This window comes from Mobula birostris, chromosome 17 (assembly GCF_030028105.1).
Source record: "Mobula birostris isolate sMobBir1 chromosome 17, sMobBir1.hap1, whole genome shotgun sequence".
Lineage (NCBI taxonomy): Eukaryota > Metazoa > Chordata > Chondrichthyes > Myliobatiformes > Myliobatidae > Mobula > Mobula birostris.
Window position 1 is genome coordinate 35,159,550 of NC_092386.1, and position 26,182 is coordinate 35,185,731.

At 38.1% G+C, this 26,182-nt stretch overlaps 1 protein-coding gene across 7 annotated transcripts in view; it reads left to right on the forward strand.

Moving 5' to 3' along the window:
* Positions 1–26,182, forward strand: part of mfsd3 (major facilitator superfamily domain containing 3) — a 77,612-nt gene that overhangs the window by 36,240 nt on the left and 15,190 nt on the right. For 6 of the 7 annotated variants that reach the window (XR_011889529.1, XM_072281511.1, XM_072281512.1 and 3 more), the window contains 3 exons: positions 517–664; positions 17,383–17,486; positions 22,721–22,830. Coding sequence is in view for 6 of the 7 variants with exons in the window: in XM_072281511.1 (XP_072137612.1) it covers positions 517–664; positions 17,383–17,486; positions 22,721–22,830 (362 nt within the window). In the remaining variant the exon portion in view is untranslated. Of the gene's footprint in view, positions 1–516; positions 665–17,382; positions 17,487–22,271; positions 22,391–22,720; positions 22,831–26,182 lie in introns of those variants that run through there. The other variant, XM_072281514.1, reaches the window with a different exon arrangement.

Consider the following 26,182-nt stretch of genomic DNA (forward strand, 5'->3'; position numbering starts at 1 on the left):
CTGATATTATGCTGTGTACCATATGACTGCATTGTAAAAACTGCAGTTTGTTGTCTTCTGCACACTGGTTGAATCCCCAAGTTTATGCAGTATTTCATTGATTCTATTGTGGTTATTATTCTATTATGGATTTATTGAGTATGCCTGTGAGAAAATGAAATGAATATCAGGGTTGTATGGTGACATATATGTATTTTGATAATAAATTTACTTTGAACTTTGAAACAATAGCAAACTTAAATATGTAAATCAGTTACTGGTGAACTGGTTCATGCTACTAATTTATAGTTACCTAATGAAAGATGATATAAAGCTTGAGTTGTCCCCTCAGAATAAAATCAAAGGTGACTCAGAAATCTCATTGGGAAGTATTATGTGTTCAGAATCTGAAGCAATTTATAGACTAGTTTCATAATATATCTGGGCATTCTTCCTCAGCTTCGACAGATTCATGTTTATTGTTGCCAATGTACTCTGCTATTCTATTGACATGCTTCAATTTTATTCTGTTTTCAGGAGAACAGGCTTCTGTGAGCATGTTTCCAATGTTTTTATTGGAGCATGGTTTCTCTCCGGCTGAGCTGGGCTTCTGGAATGGGATAGTTGCAATGGGATTCTCTATTTTTGGATCGTGCATTGGCGGCATACTTATGCCTAAGTATAAGTAAGTTCAAAAAGTTGAATGATCTTATTCATGAATAGGCATGAGAAAAATATACTTCTGTTTTACACATTAATATAGCATTAGTTTGAGTTGTTAGTAAGATAGTTGAATTGCTATAGGATGTCATGGTTTTAGAGAAATGCAACATGGAAACAAGCATTTCAGCCTATTGAGTCTGCACTGAACATCAAGCACCAATTTTTACACTAATCTTACCCTAACTCATTTTATTTCCTTTCCCTCATACTCTTATCAACTACCAACCTCACTCCATTCCTCAAACTCTCCATTTAACAATGTGGCAGTCAGTTGTAATACTTTGCATATGAGACTCTGTCTAGCCTTAGGATCATTCGGATTTGTTTGTAATGTTTGTAGATGGTTTAAAATTACTCTCTTTTTTATTTTTCTGCCTGAGAGGGTGTAGGTGGATTGGGGCAGAGTCAGGAAGGAAGGAGAAACTGCAGATGCTAGAATTTGTTTTGGGACATGGTCAGGTCACATTGGGCATTATTATATCACATTTTTATAGTGTTACTTATGCACATGGTGAACATAAATCAACAATAAAGATTCATTCATTAAAAACATTGATCAAACATATTCCAAACTACAATGATAACGTGTATACTTAAATAGAAAAATGTACCATCACATGTGGAATACTTAAAGAAACAATTCAAATATATAAGTCTGTTGGTAGATACAACAAGTCAAATGAAAATAGCAGCATTTATACAAGTAGGAAGGAACATTATTTTTATTACCTGCATTGTTTCAATCATTTTTAATAACTCAACTCTGTATTTGCCTGTGCAAATTATAACTGTGCCAAAATAGAATGAAATTATTCCAGGAAATAATGGATAATTCCATGATCTAATCAACTTGTGTCATAAATGAAAGAAAATTATACTGTACTTCTAATTCTTCGGTGATTTTAAAAATTCTTCAATACCTGTAAGTTTCCCAAAATGAACAACAACGGTTAAGTGTTCCACCTTTGTGTTGATACAATGACAGCCCTTGTACAGTTTTTGCATTCTTTTTCTTTTCAAAACAAAGTTAAATCCCCTACATGAATAAGAAATCTGGCATTGAAAGTTACAGGTTTGCAGAATAACTTTTATCATCTTTATCTGTTTCTAAACCAATACATTCCAATAACAAGAGTGTCAGATGACTCTCTGCACTCTATTGAGCCAATTGTTTGATTGACTTTTGACCTATAAGCAGTTACACTAGCTCTTTTATGTTTTATACAGTTGTATTGAGAAAAATGTAAAATTACCGAGATTTCAACTTGGCATTGAAATCGGAAGGAAGGGCAGACCTGGCATCCGGCGCTCCCTCAAAATCCCTGGGACTTGTTAAATAATATTGAGTGTCAAATTGATGATGGGAGTATTGTAAAGTGGGTCACAGATTGCAGAAAATGACTCCTTTTTAGATCAATATACTGTATGGCACTTCTCATGTGCCTTGTCTTATTAGCTATAATCTCATCTGAAGACCTGAAACTGCAGCATTTTTCCTATATAATTTATGTTGGTGTTTATACATTTCTTTTAAAGGTAGATTTGATGGATTTGACTTTTAATTTTTTAAAAATACTATTTCTAATTTTTTTTAGGTTTTCTAAAACTAAATAGAGTATGTTTCTACAGTGCTTTTCCTGTGAATGCGTCATAAGTTGAAATGAAGTAGTCCATGAACACTACCTTATTATTTTGTTTTTGCATTTTTATTTATTTTGTAATTTGTAGTAATTTTTTTGTGTTTGTACTGTACTGCTGCTGAGAAACAACAACATTCACATTCTGTAAGAGGATGATAGTAAACCTCGTTCTGATTCTGATTAGTTATTGTATCAAACCAGATCAAATATTTTGCTTTTCTATATTCAGTGATTACTCAAAAATATAAGTTGAAAATAAATTTGTTACTCTAATAAGATATATTCTCATAGTATACAGTGAAAGAACAAAGTGTAACAATTTTCATACTAATAAGCAGTAAAGTGTGCATGTTCTTTTAATTTTAAGTTATACAAGTGAAGAATATTTTATTTCTGCGAAATGTGAACTTTAGCTTCTGAATAAATGAATCTCATTTTACTTCAAAATTGAAAATTCCAGGCATCTGTTTGTAATTCCATTTTTTTTCTCCCTCACCTGTTTCTGCAAGAATGCTAATCATTTACAACACATTAATGCTGGCAAATTTGAGATGAGAGCTTCTTTAATGCTCTTACCAGTTAGTAAATATCACCACACTTGCAAAATTATGTAACTAGGAAAAAGGTGTTTTTTCCTTCTAGGAGTTGTAAAATAGGTTCTAAGTGTTTAGCAAATCAGCATCTGCTGAACTACGTTTAGAATCTTTCAAGAACTTTTCATAAAGAATAGTTTCACAAAGGGGGCTTGCTGTGTTTTTGCTTCCAATTTATTCTTCAGACATAGAAACATAGAAACTTAGAAAATAGGTGCAGGAGTAGACCATTCGGCCCTTCGAGCCTGCACCACCATTCAGTACAATCATGGCTGAGCATCCAACTCAGAACCCTGTATCTCCCTTCCCTCCATACCCCCTGATCCCTTTAGCCACAAGGGCCATATCTAACTCCCTCTTAAATATAGCCAATGAACTGGCCTCAACTGTTTCCTGTGGCAGAGAATTCCACAGATTCACCACTCTCTGTGTGAAGAAGTTTTCCCTCATCTCGGTCCTAAATGGCTTTCCCTTTATCCTCAAACTGTGACTCCTCGTTCTGGACTTCCCCAACATCGGGAACAATCTTCCTACATCTAGCCTGTCTAATCCCTTTAGAATTTTATAGGTTTCAATCAGATCCCCCCTCAATCTTCTAAATTCCAGAGAGTATAAGCTTAGCCGATCCAGTCCTTCATCATATGAAAGTCCTGCCAACCCAGGAATCAATCTGGTGAACCTTCTTTGTACTCTGTCTATGGCAAGAACGTCTTTCCTCAGATTAGGGGACCAAAACTGCGCACAATACTCCAGGTGTGGTCTCACCAAGGCCTTGTACAACTGCAGTAGTACCCCCCTGCTCCCGTACTCGAATCCTCTTGCTATGAATGCCAGCATACCATTCGCCTTTTTCACTGCCTGCTATACCTGCATGCCCACTTTCAATGACTGGTGTACAATGACACCCAGGTCTCGTTGCACCTCCCCTTTTCCTAATCGGCCACCATTCAGATAATAATCTGTCTTCCTGTTCTTGCCACCAAAATGGATAACCTCACATTTATCCACATTAAATTGCATCTGCCATGAAATTGCCCACTCACCTAACCTATCCAAGTCACCCTGCATCCTCTTAGCATCCTCCTCACAGCTAACACTGCCGCCCAGCTTCATGTCATCCACAAACTTGGAGATGCGGCATTTAATTCTATCGTCTAAGTCATTAATATATATTGTAAACAACTGGGGTCCCAGCACTGAGCCTTGCGGTACCCCACTCATCACTGTCTGCCATTCTGAAAAGGTCCCGTTTATTCCTACTCTTTGCTTCCTGTCTGCCAACCAATTCTCTATCCACATCAATACCATACCCCCAATACCGTGTGCTTTAAGTTTGCACACTAATCTCCTGTGTGGGACCTTGTCAAAAGCCTTTTGAAAATCCAAATATATCACATCCACTGGTTCTCCCCTATCCACTCTACTAGTTACATCCTCAAAAAATTCTATGAGATTCGTCAGACATGATTTTCCTTTCACAAACCCATGCTGACTTTGTCCGATCATTTCACTGCTTTCCAAATGTGCTGTTATCACATCTTTGATAACTGACTCTAGCATTTTCCCCACCACTGATGTCAGGCTTACCGGTCTATAATTCCCCGGTTTCTCTCTCCCTCCTTTTTTAAAAAGCGAGGTTATATTAGCCACCCTCTAATCCATACGAACTAATCCAGAATCTAAAGAGTTTTGAAAAATTATCACTAATGCATCCACTATTTCTTGGGCTACTTCCTTAAGCACTCTGGGATGCAGACCATCTGGCCCTGGGGATTTATCTGCCTTCAATCCCTTCAATTTACCTAACACCACTCCCCTACTAACATGTATTTCCCTCAGTTCCTCCATCTCACTAGACCCTCAGTCCCCTACTATTTCCAGAAGATTATTTATGTCCTCCTTAGTGAAGGCAGAACCAAAGTAGTTATTCAGTTGGTCTGCCATGTCCTTGTTCCCCATGATCAATTCACCTGTTTCTGACTGTAAGGGACCTACATTCCTCTTAACCAATCTTTTTCTTTTCACATATCTATAGAAGCTTTTACAGTCAGTTTTTATGTTGCCTGCCAGCTTTCTCTCCTAATCTTTTTTCCCTTTCCTAATTAAGCCCTTTGTCCTCCTCTGCTGGACTCTGAATTTCTCCCAGTCCTCAGGTGTGCTGCTTTTTCTGGCTAAGTTGTATGTTTCTTCTTTGGAATTGATGCTATCCCTAATTTCCCTTGTCAGCCATAGGTGCACTACCTTCCCTGGTTTATTCTTTTGCCAAACTGGGATGAACAATTGTTGCAGTTCATCCATGCGATCTTTAAACGTTTGCCATTGCATATCCGCCATCAACCCTTTAAGTATCATTTGCCAGTCTATCTTAGCTAATTCACGTCTTATACCTTCAAAGTTACCCTTCTTTAAGTTCAGAACCTTTGTTACTGAATTAACTATATCACTCTCCATCTTAATAAAGAGTTCCACCATATTATGGTCACTCTTACCCAAGGGGCCTCGCACGACAAGATCGCTAACTAACCCTTCCTCATTGCTCAATACCCAGTTCAGAATGGCCTGCTCTCTAGTTGGTTCCTCGACATGTTGGTTCAGAAAACTATCCTGCATACATTCCAAGAAATCCTCTTCCTCAGCACCCTTACCAATTTGGTTCACCCAATCTATATGTAGATTGAAGTCACCCATTATAACTGCTGTTCCTTTATTGCACTCATTTCTAATTTCCTGTTTCATGCCATCCCCAACCTCACTACTACTGTTAGGTGGCCTGTACACAGCTCCCACCAGCGTTTTCTGCCCCTTAGTGTTATGCAGCTCTACCCATATCGATTCCACATCCTCCCGGTTAATGTCCTTCCTTTCTATTGCGTTAATCTCCTCTCTAACCAGCAATGCCACCCCACCTCCTTTTCTGTCATGTCTATCCCTCCTGAATATTGAATATCCCTGAATGTTGAGCTCCCATCCTTGGTCACCCTGGAGCCATGTCTCTGTGATCCCAACTATATCATATTCATTAATAACTATCTGCACATTCAATTCATCCACCTTGTTACGAATGCTCCTTGCATTGACACACAAAGCCTTCAGGCTTGCTTTTACAACATTCTTAGCCCTTATACAATTATGTTGAAAAGTGGCCCTTTTTGATTTTTGCCCTGGATTTGCCAGCCTGCCACTTTTACTTTTCACCTTACTACTTTTTGCTTCTACCCTCATTTTACACTCCTCTGTCTCTCTGCACTTGTTCCCATCCCCCTGCCACATTAGTTTAAATCTTCCTGAACAACAGAATCAAATGCTCCCCCTAGGACATCCAGTCCAGCCCGGGTGCAGACCATCCTGTTTGTAGCGGTCCCACCTCCTCCAGATCTGGTTCCAATGCCCCAGAAATTTGAATCCCTCCCCCTTGCACCATTTTTGAAGCCATGTATTCATCTGAAATATCCTCCTATTTCTACCCTGACTAGCACGTGGTACTAGTCGTAATCCAGAGATTATTACCTTTGTGTTCCTACTTTTTAGTTTATCTCCTAACTCCCTAAATTCACCTTGTAGGACCTCATCCGGTTTTTTTACCTATATCGTTGGTACCTATGTGCACCACGATCACTGGCTGTTCAGTCTCCTACTCCAGAATGTCCTGCAGCCGCTCAGAGACATCCTTGACCCTTGCACCAGGGAGGCAACATACCCTCCTGGAGTCTTGTTTGCGGCCGCAGAAACGCCTGTCTATTCCCCTTACAATCGAATCCCCATTGAACTAAATTCAAAATAGGAGAAACAGTCATAAAACCATAAGACATAAGTGAAGAATTGGGCAATTTGGCTCATCAAGTCTGCAATGGCATTCCATCATGGCTGATTTATTATCCCTCTCAAATCCATTCACCTGCCTTCTCCCTGCAATCTTTGATGTCCTGACTAATCAAGAACCTATAAACCTCCACTCATGTCCAATGACTTGGCCTTCACAGCAGTTTGTGGCAATGAATTCTACAAATTCACCAGCTAAAGAAATTGTTCCTCATCTCTGTTCCAAATCAGTGGTGCCCAACCACCGGTACCGGGCCGCAAAGCATGTGCTACCGGGCTGCGAGGAAACGATATGATTTGACGACATGAAACAATATGAGGCAGCTGCACCTTTCTTCATTCCCTGTCACGCCTACTGTTGAACTTGAACGCACTGTCATCCATGTCAGCGCGGGAAGAAGATCAACTCCTCGAGCTTGCAAATGATGGCGTGCTGAAAAGTATGTTTGACATAACATCTCTGCCGGCATTCTGGATCAAAGTCAAGGCTAAATATCCTGAGGTAGCCACAAAAGCCATGAAAATGTTGCTTCCATTTCCAACATATCTCTGCGAAGTGGGGTTTTCTCCAATGAATGCAATGAAAACGAAATCGTGGAATAGACTGGACATAAGGAACCCCCTTCGAGTATCGCTGTCTCCCATTACCCCTCGATAGAACCATCTTTTTGCAGGAAAACAAGCCCAGGGCTCCCACTGATTCAGTGATATTGGTGTGTTGCAATGATTTTATATGTTCACATGAGGAAAATATGCGCTGTGTGTTTAATATCCAAACGTTACTTAAAATGTTATGATGCTATTGACTTATAAGTGACTTATAATTGACTATCACTATATTCATGTGAGGAAAATATGCGCTGTGAGTTTAATATTAAATTCATTAGATAATCCTTTTCAGAAACGAAATTGAGTGTATTAGCCACTTATAAGTGACTTATAGTTGACTTATCACCTATATTCCGGTCGTGATTAACACCCCCCCCCCCCCCCCACTAGGGTTGCCGACTATCCCGTTTTAGCTGGGACATCCCGTATATTGGGCTAAATTGGTTTGTCCCGTATTTCCCCCGCTAAGGTGGACGGTTCCTATGAAACCTTTCGTGCCAAAATGGCGTAAAGCGAAGAAGCAATTACCATTAATTTTTATGGGAAAAATTTTTGAGCGTTCCCAGACCGAAAAAATAACCTACCAAATCATACCAAGTAACACATAAATCCTAAAATAACACTAACATATGGTAAAAGCAGGAGTGATACGATAAATACACAGCCTATATGAAGTAGAAATAATGTATGTACGGTGTAGTTTCACTGAACAGAATCGCCAAAACTGAAGTGTAGAAAAAAGCGGCACGTTTACGTATGCGCACACAGGTGCCCGCGCGAGGCTTCATGGTCATGGTAGTTTTTCTTGGGGTAAACACAGTGAGAAAGTTGGTAACCCTACCCCTCTGATTTTTGAACTTTATCTCAATTTAGAAAATAGTCTTCACCAGTGATTCCCAAAGGGGTTGGTTACATGTCCTAAGGGAGTATTAGGGGAAATGGAGGTTGTCAGGAGGCATGCTAGATTCTTGGGGTGGTGGGGCGCAGTAATTGCCATCCTAACTTGAGGCACGAGACCTGACTGACCATTAGTAGAGCAGGCACTTCCAAAAAAAAGGATGAGGCACTGGAACACGGGAATCTCATCCAACCTTACCAACCAAACAGACATTATTGGGGATGCATAAATTAGCAACTAGGGTGCCAACAGTTCCCCTTGACTCATGGTACAGAACAAGTTCACGCAATTTAACAGTTGATAAGTCAAGTTCACCCTTTCAACTTTCTCTGCAGATCTACAGAAAACAGGTTGCACAATGATACAGCGCTGGCCAGAACCGAGTGGTGAAATGAACCTGCCGACCCCGAAGATTCTTCTTGAGGTGTTCAAAGTGTCCTCAGCTTCATATATGCAGTCAAGAACCATCTTAGTGGATTATGAGATCTTATGTGATTAGTCAATCGCGCTAACTGGAATAGTATAAAGATAGCTTGCTGAACACCTGCTGTATCCCAACTAACATTCAGATTCCAATCTGAATCCTTGTCAACGTTATTTTTGCTGTTGCTAACATCTTCACCTTCACCTCGCCATTCCTTTGCATGCCACCATCAAGGTTCCATCTGTGTCAACTCACTGCCATCGACAACTTCCGATAGGCATTCACAGATTGTGTTCATTTTTTATTTTAATTTAGCCCCGTTAGTGATGGATAAATGCATATGGTGTGATCTCTGAGTCTGAAGGCAGTGAAGCCTTGAATTCTAATCCTGCTAAGAACCAGAAACCACAGAATGTGCATTAATAACAATGTTATATACCTGGAGTATGGTTTTATTCCGTTCCAGTCAAATCAACAACACTCCATGTGTTTTATTCGTAACACTGTACTGTCTAATGAAATCATGAAACCATCAAGATTGTGATAATACTTCCGTAAAAGACACCCTGAAAAGGCTACTTATGCTATTACTTCGTTCCAGAAGACGAAAGAAGCATTTGAAAAGCATTGCACACTCGAGTCATTTGCCAAGAAAGCTAAAAATGACCTTGATAGTGGTCTGATTGCTTCTTATGACATTTCCAAAATGATAGCAAAGTGTGGAAAGTCTCATCCAACTGGTGAAAGATTAATGATACTGCTGTTTCAGAAGTTTTCAACACTGTTCCCAAAACGGATACCAGTATTTTAAAATCCAATTTCTCTGAGTAATAACTCTGTTTGCAATTCACTGTGTAATTCATCGTCAACATCTCGCAGTGAGAAACCTCAGCCAAGGACTTTTTTCAAGCATGACGATAAAGAATTTGAACGTTTGCTTCTTCATACTGAAGTGTGTTGGCTGTCAAAAGGCTGCTGCTTAAAACGTTTCTTTGATCTTTTTGACACTGTGGTTGAATTTTTGCTCAAAATTGACAAGAGTTTGGGAAACAAGATTGAAAATCTGGCTGAGTGGTACCATAACAACAGCTTCATACTCAATGTCTGCAGGACGAAGGAGCTAATTATTGACTTCAGGAGAAGGAAACCAGAGATCCATGACCCAGTTCTCACTGGAGGTTCGGAGGTGTAGAGAGTCAGCAACTTTAAATTCCTCGGTGATATTATTTTGGAGGACCTGCCCTGAGCCCAGCATGTAAGTGCAATTACTAAGAAAGCATGGCAATGCCTTTACTTTCTTAGTAGTTTGTGGAGATTCGACATGACATCTAAAACTTTGACAAACTTGTACAGATGCATAGTGGTGAATATATTGGCTGGCTTTATCACAGCCTGATATGCAAACACCAATGCCCTTGCACAGAAAGTCCTACAAAAAGAGGTGGATGTGGTTCAGTCCATCATGAGTAAAGCCCTCACCATCATTGACCACGTCTACATGAAGTGTTGTTGCAAGAAAACAGCATTTATCATCAAGGACTTTACCACCCAGGACATACTGTCTTCTCGCTGCTGCTATCAGGAAGAAGTTATAGGAGCCTCAGAACTCACACCACCAGGTTCAAGATCAGCTATTACCCCATAACCATCAGGCTCTTGAATCAAAGGGGATAACTTTCAAGAATGTTGACATTTGTGGTATGTGGCTACACTGTCATATGAAGTTTCCTGATCTTTGGAGAAGAGCCAAATTGCTCTTCATTGCATTTCCATCCCCCTGCCTTGTTGAAAGAGGCTTCAATGCAGTGAGCCATCTACTCACAAAACATAGAAATCACTTGGACATACGAATGGGGACTTAAGGCTTTTGCTGTCACAACTTGAACCAGATACTTCAACTCTTCCTAAAAACCATCAAGCTCAAGAATCACATTGAAGCTGCTGCACAGTGCACAGGTACTGTGTAAGCTAGTTGTAAAAACAATTAAAAATTTAAAGCAGAATCTTTTTTCTCATGTTAGTATATGGTAGATATGTTTTTACACTATGAGGGCACTGGAAAATAGATTGTGCTCAAGACCGACGGCAAGTATGAAGGTGCTTTAGGGAGGTGTTGGCAAGAATGAAAGTGCTTTAAAAGGGTGTTGGACTAAATAAATGTTGGAAAACACTGCTCTACACCTTTATTCCTTCTACCACTTCTAGATACTATATTCCATCTGCCACTTCTTTGCCTATTCTCCTCATCTGTCTGACATTCTGCAGATTCCCTGCTTCCTCAACAGTACCTGCCCCTCCATCTTTCTTTGTATCATACACAAACCTGGCCATAAAGCCACCAATTCCGTTATCCAAATCATTAACATATAATGTGAAAAGAAATGGTCCCAGCACCAGCCCCTGCGGAACACTATTAGTCACCAGCAGCCAATCGGAAAAGGCCCCCTTCTTTGGCTCCAGCCTGTCAGCCAATCTTCTATCCATGCTAGTATCTTTCCTGTAATACCATGGGTTCTTGTTAAGCAGCCTCATGTGTGGCACCTTGTCAAAAGCCTTCTGAAGACCCAAGTAAGCAACATCCACTGACTCCCACCCTTCTTGGAAAGTGGAGTGGACATTTTCAATTTTCCAGTCTTCCAGAACCCTGGAATGTAGTCTATTTAGTCCAGGTGACTTAACTACCTTCAGACCTTTGTCAATCCTGCTTGTTATTTCCTCAAAGAATTCCAACAGATTTGTAAGGCCAGATTTCCCCTTTAGAAAACCATGCTGACTTTGATGTATTTTATCATGTGCCTTCAAGTACCCTGAAACCTTATCCTTAATAATGGACACCAACAACTTACCAACCATTGAAGTCAGGCTAATTGGCTTATAATCTCCTTTCTTCTCCCTCCCTCCCTTCTTGAAGAGCGGAGTGACATTTTCAATTTTCCAGTCTTCCTGAACCCTGTGGTGTAGTCCATCTAGTCCAGGTGACTTAACTACCTTCAGACCTTTCAGCTTCCCAAGCACCTCGTAGTAATAGCAAAAGCACCCACTACTGCCCCCTGACACTCCTGCATTTCTGGCATATTGCTAGTGTCTTCCACAGTGAAGACAGACGCAAAATACTTATTAAGTTCATCTGCCATTTCCTTGTTCCTCATTATGACCTCTCAACCGTCATTTACCAGTGGTCAGATATCCACTCTGACCTTTTTTCACTCCTTTATGTCTAAAAGCACTTTTTTGCTGCTTTTATATTATTGATTAACTTACCTTCATATTTCATCTATTCTGTCCTTAGATTTCCTCCTTTGAGATCTAGCACCAACCTGATTTTCTTAATCTACTTGCATATTGAAATCCCCAGTGATTATTGTTACATTGCCCTTATTACATGCTCTTTCTATCTACTATTGTGATTTGTACCCCGCATCCTGGCTACTGTTTGGAGGCCTGTGTGTAACCCATCAGGGTATCTTTACTCTTGCAGTTCCATAACTTTACCTACAAGAATTCTACATCTTTTGATCCTATGTCACCTCTTTCTAGGAATTTAATTTTATTTTTTATCAACAGAGCCACCTCACCTCTCACTTCCCTGCCTGTCCTTTCAATATAATATGTATTCTTGGATGTTAAGCTCCAAATTGTGATTTTCTTTCTGCTGTGACTCACTGATGCCCACAATGTCATACCTGCCAATCTCTAACTGTACTATAAGATTATCTGCCTTATTCCATATTCTACATGCATCCAAATATAACACCTGCAGTCCTGTATTCATCTCCCTTTTTGATTTTGCCTCCATGTTACACTTCAACTCATCCCACTGACTGCAATTTTGCCTTATCATCTGCCTATGTCCTTACTCATAGTCTTACTACACACTGTATTTATTTGAATGCAAACTGCCCCATCCTTAGCCCTATCACTCTGGTTCCCAAACCCCTGCTAACTTAGTTTAAATTCTTCCCAACAGCTCTAGCAAACCTGCCTGCAAAGATATTGATCTCCTTTGGGTTCAGGAGTAACCCATCCATTTTCTACAGGTTATAGCTTCCTCAGAAGAGATCCCAATGATCCAAAAATCTGAAAACCTTCCCCCTGCACCAGTTCTTCAGCCGTGCATTCATGTGCCAAATCATCCTATTCTTATCCTCACTGGCATGTGGCACAGACAGCAATCCAGAGATTGCTACTCTGGAGGTCCTGATTTTTAGCTTTCTGCAGAACTTCCTATATTGTCTTTTCAGGATCTCCTTGTTCCAGCTGTGTCTTTCGTATCCAGGTTTTTCTTTTACCTCCACAGAATCTCCTGTCTGCTCCTCTAATTGTGGAATCCCCTAACACTACTGTACTCCGCTTCTCCGCCCTTCTCTTCTGAGTCAAAGGGGCAGACTCAGTTCCAGAAACCCAGTCTCTGCAACTTCCCCTTGGTAGGTCTTCCCTCCAACAGTAACCAAAGCAGTGTACTTATTATTGAGGAGAACAGCCACTGGCTGCCTATTCCCTTTCCCCCTCCTAACAGTCACCCAGCTACTTGCCTTCTGCAAATTAGGAGTGACTACCTCATTGTAGTCCTATCTATCACCTCCTCATTCTCCATATGAGCCATTCTCCATTCTCCAGCTGCGGCTCCAGTTCCTTAACACTGTCTCCAAAGAGTTGCATCTTGATGTACTTCATACAGAGGAGACTCTCTCCCAGAGTTCCCACATCTCAAACAAAGAACATACCCTGGATCAATTCTCAATACACTAGCTATGTACTAATAGATAAAGAGAAAACTAAACTTACTAGGAGCTAACTTGGAGTCTCTGCTTATTCAACAAAGATATTGAGCCGAAGTCTCGCACTGTAGCCCTGGCCCACTCACACTAGTAGTGGCTCCCACAATGGCTTTTCGGAGCACTTTGGCTACATAATACCCAGAGTATGGTGATATATGGAACAGGCTGCCAGAGGAAGTGAAAGAAGCAGGTTTAGTTACAATGTTTAAAAGTCATTTGAACAGGTTCATGGAGAGGAAGGATTTATAGCAAATAGGCCAAATGCAGGCAAGTGGGACTAGCTCTCAATGCCACCTTAGTGGGCATCAACAATTTGAGCTAAAAATCCTATTTCCATGCTGTATAATTGTATGACTCTATGAACAGACCAAAGATTTACCCTTTTCTTTGCAGAATTTGCTGGAGCTTCAATAGGTGTGTTATAATTGGTCTTTGAACTTGAGATAAGAAGAAAACTATTGCAAGGGCTAGTCATTTGCCATTTGTTAATCTCAGATGGAAAATGTGGGCATGAGACAATAATAGGATTGAGCTTTGCATCACATTCACAATGGTTATAAATAGTAGGAATAGACAGGGGAGCAGTGGAGCAGCAGATAGGGCAAACCAATAACTGACTGATCAGTCAGAATATTTGTGTTATTAGTAAAATAATGCCATCTGTTATATTTTGGGTACATGATATTTATTAGACTAGAAGATTTCCTGGCATATTGATTTTCCTCCGCCATCCGATTCCTAAATGGACATTGAATCTTTGGACATTACCTCACTTGTTTTTAAATATACAGTATTTCTGTTTTTGCTGTTTTTTTTTAATCTGTTCAATATATGTAATTGATTTAGTTGTTTATTTTTTATTATTATTATTTATTTATTTATTTATTTATTTATTTTCTCTCAGCTAGATTACGTATTGCATTGAACTGCTGCTGCTAAGTTAACAAATTTCACTTTACATGCTGGTGACAATAAACCTGATTCTGATACTAATTGTAAAAGTAACTAAATTTAGTCACTCTGGCTCAGAGCTGAGTGTGGACTTCTGGAAGGGTAAGATGAAGGAACACATACCAATCCTCACAGAGGGATCAGAAGTGGTGAGAGTGAACAGTTTCGTTTCCTGGGTGTCAAGATCTCTGAGGATCTAACCTGGTCCCAATATATCGATGCAGTTATAAAGAAGGCAAGACAGCAAATATATTTCATTAGGGGTTTGAAGAGATATGGTATGTCAACAAATACACTCAAAAACTTAAATAGATGTACCATGGAGAGCATTCTGACAGGCTGCATCGCTGTCTGGTATGGCGGGGGTGTGTGTGTGTGGAGGGGGCTACTGCACAGGACCGAAAGAAGCTGCAGAGCTCCATCTTGGGTACTAGCCTACAAAGTACCCAGGACATCTTCAAGGAGCGGTGTCTCAGAAAGGCAGCGTCCATTATTAAAGAGCTCCAGCCCCAGGGCATGCCCTTTTCTCACTGTTACCATCAGGTAGGAGGTAGAATCCTGAAGACTCAGTGATTCAGGAACAGCTTCTTCCCCTCTGTCATCTGATTCCTAAATGGACATTGGACACTACCTCACTTTTTTTAGTATATAATATCTGTTTTTGCTTGATTTTTAATCTATTCAATATACATTTATTATAATTGATTTACTTATTTATTATTATTATTTTATTTTGTTTTGCTTTCTTCTATATTATGTATTGCATTGAACTGCTGCTGCTAAGTTAACAAATTTCACATCACATTCCAGTGATAATAAACCTGATTCTGATTCTGATTCAATGAGTTGAAATGTGAGAGATACTTCAAAGACAAAGCCAAAGGTAGAAATTTCTGGATGGTTTTATGAAGAAAAGAGTCACATCCCTAAAGAAAGCACATGTTCAGGAAGAAAAGGTAGAGAGCCATGTGGCAGGGATTTTGGAAGTATTGAGAAAATGTTTGCTGAGGGTGGATTGGGTGAAATTCTACAAACAATATGACTGCAATGCAGATTATAGCTCAGACTCCTGTCCATTTGGTGATAGTCTTGCTTTATTTTGTTGTAGCCCTTGAGGAACCTCAGAAGCAGCAATAATCCCCTTCCATTCTGTACTTCAATGCTCTGGCATGGGCTAGTTGGGCAGAAGGGCCTGTTTATGTTCTGAATAACTCGGCGATTCTATGAAAGCATTGTGTCACCTGTGCAATCTTTATCTCCACTGTATCAAAGTCATTCCCTTCGTTCACTCCACCCATCCCTCTTTTCACAGCTCAAGATATGCCCGTTTCCTCGTTTTTTTTTCCTAGCTTGATGAAGGATTACTGGCCTGAAATGATTTGTTTATTGAATGCTAGAGTAAGCATGACAGGCCACATAACCAACTCCTCCTTTTGTTTCTTATGTTTTTATATTCACGAGCTAAAATGTTAATTAGTTTCTTTCTCTTCACTGATTTCATGTGACTTTTGGAGTTTTTCAATTAATTTCACTTTTAATTCTTGATTCCCAATGTTCATGGGATTGTGATTTTGTACAATAGACAATGACTAAGGACCTTGCCATAACTTGAAAACAATTTTTAAAATTTGTAATTCTTTATTTGAGAAATAGCAGAAACAAATCCTACAGAATTAAAAGCATTCTATATTCTTAACATTTTCTCAAAACATGTATTTCATTACATTCTTACTCTGTTGTTTTACATGAACATTTTGAGTTACCATTACATAGACTTTTGAGTTGAAATTCAGTCCATTGATCTTGATTTATTTTTTTTAAATAGATAGTGTTTCTTGCTCTTTAAATTTCAATTTTCATGCTATTAAAGACAAACTTGGACAAGGTTTCAGCACTATTTGATTTACTTCACCAGTTAACTACTGTCTTCCCTTTTCTTCAAAATTTCTCCTGTGTAACCAAGTATTTTAGCTCTTTTCATTGTAGCCCCCAAATTTAAATGCGTCTCTGCTGTAGGCTTGAATGATTCCCAAGGTGCTTTTCCTGTTTAGAACTATCAAACTCTATCTAACATGGTGCTTGTGAGGAGCAAGTATATATTTCTTAATTATTAATACAGCATCTGTTGGCTATTAATTACTAGTCACATGCTGCTTATCTTGTTGAGGGACAAATTACCATGAAACATATCCCCGAGGATCTATATTGGCTTAAACACTTTCAGAGGATCAGTTAGCTGGAATGATTCTAGAATGACTTTTGTTTCACTTCTACCTGTGGCTATTTTCCAAGAGAGTCAAATACCGATTTTTCTTGCTTTCTGCAAATAGTGAAACCACTAACAGGAAGTTCTTGTGTGAGAAAACAAAATATTTAATTAATATCTATTTACTGGATGTAAATATATTTCTTCCAAAGCCTACAGTTGTGTTTACGGTTGAACACAATGTGGAAAGACTTATTTGACTCACAGTGGCCAGCTTGATCTCAATGTCTTTATGTACAAGAAGCCAATATTGTCTACACTGCTGCCCATTTGTATTCTTTGGGTTACTCCTATTTCAAAATAATTGCAGCAAAATTAAAGTCTCCAGCTAGCTATAATAAATTGCCAGATTATTTCATATATTGATGATTGCTCTGTTTTTAGTCTATCTAGAAACAAATGAATTCATTTTTACCAATACCAGTCACACATTAACAAATTTAGTTTATGTGCAAATAAAAGTGCACAGTACTGATGCAAACTCACTACATACTGTACATGAATGACATCATGCTTCATAATGGGATGTTCTATTTGCTCTTCAATTTCTAACCATATAAAGCCCTTATTCTCTATCAACTTCAGTGCATTTCAACATGACCAGAGTGCTTTGTATCATATATGTTGTATGATTTGAAATTCGTCCTTCAGAAAGTGAGTATAGCATTTATTTATTTAAATATGTTTTGCTTTTATTTACAGTGTGTATTCACTTATAACAATCCTATTTGTGATGCGCCTTGGGAATTTGAGTTTGCAGACATTACTGTTACTTTGGTTTTACTATGATTCCTTCATAGTGAAAGGTATGTTGATTAAATTTAAAATTCATTGGATACATTTAATTTATTCAATAACTCAAGTGTTCACTTTTATTTAGTATTATGGGATGATGGGCTGTTTTTTTAAAATTAACCTTTTTCCACTCAAAAAGTATAGGTTCAAATATCATTACATGTTGCAATTGATTTATAATTGAAATTACTTAAGTATTTCACAATAATTTCTTCCTTCCAATGCTTTATGAGCACAAAGTCTCTAATTGTTCACCTGATCAGATGATAGATTTCTTGGTGAGGGGGGGGAACATTTTGGAGAAAGGGACTACAACTCCCTTGGATAGGGCTAGGAGCAGACAGAATGGAAAAAAAGTATGTAGTTAGATTTTATAATTCTCAATGTCCAAAATGGATTGCAACACAAGTATAGATAAACCTACATTATTCTTAGAATAGAACGTGTAAAGTGCTGGAAATACTTAGCTGATCAGGCAGTGTATATAGCAATTATGTTTCAGACTAATAACCTTTCATCAGAGCTAGAAAAATGAGAAAACAAATTGTAAAGTTTTTTTTGGGAGGAATGGAATAAAGTGTATGACATCACCTTTGTCAACACTGACACGGGACAGCAAGATCACAGATATTTACCTTATTTCAGGGTATTCTTGGATGTGCCTACCATGAAGCAGTAAAGAGACAAAGACGTTTCCTTGCATTTTGTATTCTTACTTTATTTTATTTTAAAGGGAAATTTTCTTTTAACAAACCTCAGGTAATCTTATTGATCAACAAGAATTCTATGAAATTGTAAGAAAAACTTAAGTTATGTATCAAGAATATCATTAGCAAAGACCCATTTCATTTGATATATTTATTTCCACAAATACACACCATGAATTAGGGTGCAAACAATGTCATTACTAAAAATGATAATATCTATCCCTTGTCCCTGAATTGAACTAATGTTGATGGACATATAACCTGAACATTCATAAAAAGGTAATGTTCTGTTTTGCACTGACCCCTTTTCTTGAAGTTTATGCTCTTGAGGTGTACCTCTGTTGTTTTTGTCTGTTGGCTGCAGAAGAAAGTCAGTTAAAATGGTTTATTTGATCTATTTGGTTTTTTTTTGCAAATAAGATGTCTAATAGAGGACTTTGAAACACGAATGTCAAAAATATATGCTTAGAGTTTGACTTGGGCGAAGGATGTAATAAAAGAATATCAAGAAGCTGCTTTTATTTGCAGACAACTCCAATAGGTCACACAGTACATCAAAGTTGATGCCAAGGATGATAAAACAAGATCAGAAAGCTATTTGATCTTACATGTCATTGACTGACTGTAAATGTGCTATTTATCTCGGTAGCTTTTTAAAAAAGAAATGTGACACCTTTAAGCAACTGTCAAAGTTTTGACAATCTTTTATTCAAATTCTGTGTGGTATGTGGAAAGCTAGCAGGTGCATAAGGTGCTTCAGATGTTTGAAATATTAAGGGAAATGTGGACTGTGGCTAGTCTTTATATTTTCATCTTCATTTGATTCTTGACTGGCGCATTTTGAAGTTTCAAGAATGTGAATAATGCATTGTTTAGTTTTTGCAAATGGGTATTTTTCCATATTATTTTGTGTTATGATGTATTGACAATTAAATGCAAACCAACATTCTGTACTAAGCTCTTTGATTTCAATAAACTTCCCACTTCTCAGCTCCACAGTGTTCTGCATCTGATATTGAAAGTTTTGGATATTTAGCTTAATCATTGATTGCCAAAGAGCTGAGATCACTTGCACCAATTTAAAGTATTCCCAGGGTTTGATTTGCATCTCTTGCAGCTCACATCTATCCCTTGTATTACAAATTGAGATTGCTTTCAATGATAGCCATCAACCTGACATTAACAGATGAGTTTTCACTATCCACTCTGCTGAATTCTGATCTGACCCTTCACCAAGTTCCTTCTTTGTAACTGCATTACCTCAGTCTCCCTCTTTGTCAATCCTGTTTGCTGGTTGCATGTTCCCTTCTCAGATTGTTTGCACCGTCCAACCAGTTGCTTAAGTTTGATTGTTTTGATTGGTTTTTTTGTTATGGAATGTGGAACCAAGGTGGGTCAATGGAATTGAGGTATTCATAAGTCATAATGTGGGTAAATTGTCAACAGACATGAGCACCTAAATGACTTAGTCCTATTATAAAGTTCCCTCTTTCCTATTCCTTATGTCGTTTCTCTTCTAAACTAAACACAATTCATAACTGTCCTGCTTTTTGGACCAATTTATAAATTTCCTCATTGGCCAGGCTTGAGTCATTTTTCCTTTTTTTAATTGCCAGACCAGGAATGAACAATTGAGTTATCCATGCATTCCTTAAGCATTTGCTATTGCTGACCCACCATCAACTCCACAAGTAACATTCCTAATCTATTTTAGCCAGCCCTTGATATACAATTGTAGCTTCTCTTATTTGTATTCAAGACCTCAATGAAAAATTATATCATCCCCAAAATAGCTAGTTAATTCTTACTCATTACATAATATGCTCTCTAGGATAGCCTAGTCTCCAAACACCTTCAGAAAACCATCCTGTATACCAAAGAGGAGCCATTAGGCACTATTCAAAAGGATCAAAAGTTAAAGATCTGGTTATATATTTTTTTGAATTTTGCCTTCAAGTTTTCTTATTTTTAGAAGCTTAATATTGAATGTCTTTGTACTGCACAAGGTTTGAAATTAGCCACTCATTGACTTCCTGATCTTTTCAATTGTCCCCTTTAAGGGATTGTTACAATGCCTTTATCGTCATTCATTTCCCTGGGCTTTTCAACTGTCCAAACAATGAGATGTTATCATCCCCAATTAGCTATGTTAACTGAGTCTAACGGTGCCTAGAACCTTGCCTGTGGGGCCTTTCTGTTGAAAGTGTATCAGCACTGAGTGACAACACAAGGAGCATTGCAGCCAACCTTTACCTTTGCTCACATTGTCCGCAGAAACTTACCTCCAGCGGGTGGTGCTACATGGGATCTCTGGGTAGTTTCCTGTCTCATAACCCTCTTGATAAAAGACCAAATTTAACATACCATTCTTTATTCTATCAGCTGCTACCCGTTATGTGCTATTGTCGCATATCATCTTTTTAATATGAATGATTAATCTTCAGCTTTTGAAAAAAAAATTGTATGGATTCTAGACCGGTTAAAAGAGGCAAGTATTTATAAAGAATGATTCACACCCTCCCTGTGTATGGTGGATTAAAATATCGGTTACAGTTGGAAATGGAATACAAATTTCAGTAAATCCTGCTAAACGATGAAGTCTTTCATTCTTTGTGTTTGATAATAGATCTATTTTCACAAAATATAACTTCAGATCATTGTAATGTTACATTTGTTATTCGTTCATCCAGAAAATTAGATCAATGCATGATGTTTGGAAGTACAGAGATGATGTCTTCACGTTCTGGCTCCCAGTGCACATACACCAGGCCTGTGCAAATTGATACAGCTTCACAGTTTAAACAGGCTTTGCCCTAGAAATTTGAATTTTTTTTACATTTCAAATCTGGATTTAATTTCTAAAAGTTATATGCAGGAAATATAATATAGTTTTACCAGAGTGCAACAACTTAAGATTTTTACGTTCCAGACAGAAGATACATCAACATTACAAAGGAAGGTGCAGTGTTCCAGCATTTTGATGAAGGAAAGCAGACTACAATGTCCAAAACCAATGATGAACATTTTATGTATACAACCAAGGGGCCTAAAGCTTATTTGAGGGTTGCTATGCTATATTTCTTTGATCAGAGGTAGTTTATATTATCTCAGGGTAATACCCTGGGTAGGGTTCACCAAATTCAGATTTAAAAACTTGGTAGACATTTTGGGTCCTCCTGTTGTCTGCCTTCCATCTGTCTTCAACAGTGAATTGGCCAGTGAGTAACCTGGTTCAGTGCTAATAAGGAGCAACACACAAGATGCTGGAGGCGCTCAGCACATCTGGCAGCATCCATGGAGGGAAATAAACAGTTAATTGTTTCTGGTCGAGATTCTTCATCAGTCCTGACCTGCTGAATTCTGTTAGCATCTGTGTGTCTTGCTGTAGGTTTCCAGCATCTGCAGCCCCCCTTGTGCCTCAATGTTAATAAGGTGCAGAGTCCAACATTAGGTGTGACTCAGGCTATTCCGGTGCAGAGGTTATTCCCCGTGAGGCTCCCTCACCTCACAAGCCATTTGTCCGAAATGAACTTCTGGGTTTCTGAGTTTTGAACTTCAGTATTAAATTTATTTGAGCTACATAAAGGGCAACTGCTGCCATGAAACCATTTCTCAACAGGAAGAAATGGATAGGAGGAAACAGTTGCTAAACTGCTTCAGACTGATACTTTGCTGATTTGCTTCATGAAGTATGTTCCTCTCTCCTTCCATACCCATTTGTTCATTGATATCTTCAATGCAGTAAAATCTTCCAACAAAATCAATTTAAAAGGGTGTTTTTAGTTTTGAATCTGTTCATGGCTATGAGTTGATTAATTTTTTCTAGTCATTCAATAAAGAAGTGTGCTTAATTATTTAACAATTTTAAAAGTTTAATCGATACAGAAAGAGATAATATATTCTCTTGCTGATACAATAATATCAATATATTATATTTCATCTGATTTAGATATTTATCTGCAGCTTCATCTTTGTGTATGATTCAGAGCACAACCTTGATTAAACCACTTCCTATAAGATGAACGTAATTGGAAATTCCATTTATTTATTGTGGTGTAATGATTAATACAAGATTATCTTATCACGCAGTGGATGAAAGCAATTCTGCAACCACAATAGAAGTAGCTGTGATGCTTTCTCTCAAAAGTTTCATTTAAAATGATGTGAGAGGAGTCCTGCTTGCCTGGTACAGTGTTCAAGTTTTCTTGAAAGGTACTGTCTTCCTCAGGTAGAACTATACCATTCAGACATTTATTACAGTTTGAATTTAATTGGATACATTCCTGAATCACTTCCCAGTTTTGAAATGAATTTAGTGGATTGTTTTCTCTTGCTTTTCAGCATCAACAACAAAAAAATCCAGATTTATATATTTTTGAACTTCTATTTACTGCAGAACCAGGTGTTTGTTTTAAGGCTATATTCTTGTCTATATATTTTAGCTTGAGATGTAGAAGAGATTTCTTATGCTTATTCTCCTTGCTATGTTGCAACACATCAGAAAGTTTCAATTTCAATTTATTTTGTATTTGTCCTAGGTGCAGCTGTGCTAAGTATTATTTTACAACATTTTCTCAGTGGATTGATAACAACATTGACATTTAGTATCATGATGCTATGCACTCAGAAAGCTGACAACAGAATACAGGTAAAATATGTGTACTTTTATAACACTCGTTATTTCACCAGGTTGAACAGTAATACCATGTCAATTTGGTTTTCCAACACCTGAAATTCCTTTGTCATGCCGTCTGCTCCTTGAACCATACTGTGTAGATCAAACTTCTTTTATTGTTGATTTTTTTTCTGCCCATCAATTTGCGCAGTTCTAAAACATGGTCTTTAAAATAAAAAAACATATTTACATATGCACAACTGACCTATTTGGCAAAGGCTTCATTGCATCTAAATTTCAAATAATTTATACATTACGAAATCTCCTTTGAAAAAGCCTACACTTTTAGATAGGGGAAAGCTTCAGAAAGTTGCTTAAGAGCTTTATTATTGGACTCAGAATTTTAACCCTTATCAAGTTGTGGTGTAGAAGTACCCATTCTAATGCTAGTAAACATAGCTACTTCCTTATCCCACTGCTAGTGTGTTTTTTTTTCTCTTTCTACAGTGGCAGTTTTACTTTTTCATTTTCCCCATATTTTGAAATCTTGGGGATGCTTCTTTGCAATAGTACTTTATCCGTATGCTCGTCTTACCACTGTTAATGATTGGAGAGGACATTAAGACAGAAATTTCTCAGGCAGCTATGATACTATTAGAGTGTTAAATTCAAAACAGGCCCTGATATAAACAAATCATCATTTTAATGAAGAGTAAAAATATCCTTTATAATGCTAGGAAGAATGAACTGATTTAATAATATTGACTGGTAATAGGATTCTGTGGCCCTCTATTCATTTTTGAACACCATGATAATGTGGTTTTACAATTATTCCATTTATAGTGAGAACTATTCTTTTTTTAATAATATAACTATGACTTTCTGTGATAATAATGTTCTATAATATTTCCTGTTAATATGAAAACTGTTCTTTCAATTAAATGCCAAGTTTCACTGTGTAAACCAATACAATATGAAACAACTCACTCTTTTTCACTAACATTAATGGCTCACAGTTCACCACTTTTTATCCTTGTTTTCAAATTTAACCTTGCTTTCACTCTTTCATGTCTTTCATTAACTACTTACAGTTCTCCAACTCTGTAGAACTTCTGAAATAACAACACAGAATGCTGGAAATATTCAACAATCAAGTAGTGTTAATAGAAAAAGGAACAGTTAAGATTACAGATTGAGAAACCTTCATCAGAGCCTCCAGGACCATTAATTAATTCCATATTGAACATTACAACACCACACAGGTCCTTCAGCCCATGATGTTTTGCCTACTCTAAGAACAATCTATCCCTTCATTTTTCTGTCATCCATGTGCCAATCCAAGAGTCTCTTTAACATCCCTAATGTATCTGCCTCTACCACCACCCCTGACAGTGTGTTCCACACACCCACCACTACCTGAGTAAAAAAACCTTACCTCTAAAATCTTCCCCTACTCTTTCCTCCAATCACCTTAAAATTATACCCCGTTATATTAGCCATTTTCGGTCTAAATATGCTCAGAAACCTTTGCACTTTTGTTAGCGGCTTTCCATTTGTTTTCTGGAACTAAATCTCTCTACTTCTTGTTCCGTCTTTGAGATGTTAACTGCTTTGAACAAGGTGTCTGCTTTTCTATTGTGGGCTTATTTGGCCAAAAAGTATCCTTCCATACTAAAATGATATTATTAGTTACTTTATCATTCTCTAACCCAATGTTAATTTTGCATCTGAGTACATTTATGTGGAGCAATATACTTGCTTGTTACATACACCTGTTAGGGTGCATTCTCCAGTTATATAAAATTATAAAGTATAAAATTAGTCTAATAATGGAAAGATTCATTTAGCTATGCTCATATGGAAGACCATTCAGGAATTGTATAAAATTGGTTCACATGTATTTTATGATGTGGCAACAAATAATACAAGATTGATGCCTCTGTTATGGATGTAATGCACGTTATAGTTTGAATGCATTCAACCTAGGCTACTCAAAGAAATGGTCAGCCATTTTGTAAGAAACAAACAGTTCATTATGATTTACTTACTCCAATTAGGGCAGCACGGTAGTGTAGTGGTTAGCACAATGCCTTACAGTACAGGCAGCTGGGGTTCAATTCCCACTGCTGCCTGTCAGAAATTTGTACATTCTCCCCGTGAGTTTATGGGCTTCCTTCCACAGTCCAAAGACGTACCGGTTGGTAGGTTAATTGGTGATTGTAAATTGTCCCATGCTTAGGCTAGCATTAAAAACTGCTGTGTTGCAGTGTGGCACAGCTCAAAGGGCTGGAAGGGCCTACTCCATGCTATATCTAAATAAATAAATAAATAAATAAAATAATATATCTTGCTCCAAGAGCCATAATATGCAAAGAAATCTAAATCAAGCTTCTGGAAAGAAAAGGTCTTGTTTCAACAGGGTTGAATTTTGTCAGAAGAACAGTTAACAAAAAATTATAAATAGTAAAGCTAGTAAGTGGCTAAGTTAAAACTGATGGATGTTGTATTTGTAGTGATGAATCACTTGTCATTTATTGCACTGAATTTGTGTTTTGAAAATACCTTACTTATTGGAAAGTGCACAAATTATGCTCCGGGGCTCGACCCTGCCAGTTTGTTACCCAGTTCAATTGAGCCACATCTTTCTGCTTGCCTTCCCTCGCCATGTAAATAACATGTGCCCAACCCAAATTCTCGGGCTTTCTTGAATACTTTCTGCCCTTAGGCCCTTAAAGGGCCTCAATAAATTCACGGTAGCGGAGGCCTTACATGACCCTTTAGCATCTTCAAGGGTAAGACTATTGAACCCAGGGATTCACAGCAGGCCAGGCAGCATCTATTGGAAGAGATACAGTCGATATTTCGGGTGAAGGGTCTCGGCCCGAAACATTGACTGTACCTCTTCCAATAGATGCTGCCTGGCCTGCTGCGTTCACCAGAAACTTTTATGTGTGTTGCTTGAAATTCCAGCATCTACAGATTTCCTCGTGTTTGCGTTTTTAAATTGAACCCAGGGATTGATCATTTTCTACTTTGCAGTGCAGCCAGAGATCTTGGCAGTCTTTTATTTCCTTTGGCTAGTTTGGCCTTTGGATGTCATGCAGGTTACAATGTTTTTTATGGTCTCAGGTCTTAAGCAGTGAGCCATATCCTTCATCACACATAGCACTAGTAGAACTGATTGGAGGGAGGGGGGGTGAGTTGGGAGAAAGGCTTTCCCTGCGCCTATCACATACGTGCACTTAATTGACATTGAGCTATTATTGTACCTGTCAACCCAAAAAAAACACAGGTAAGATCATTTGATAGTTTCAAGTTTGAATTTAAAAATCCTTTACAACTTACCCTCTACCTATCCATCCCCTTTGCCATTTCTCTCTGATTT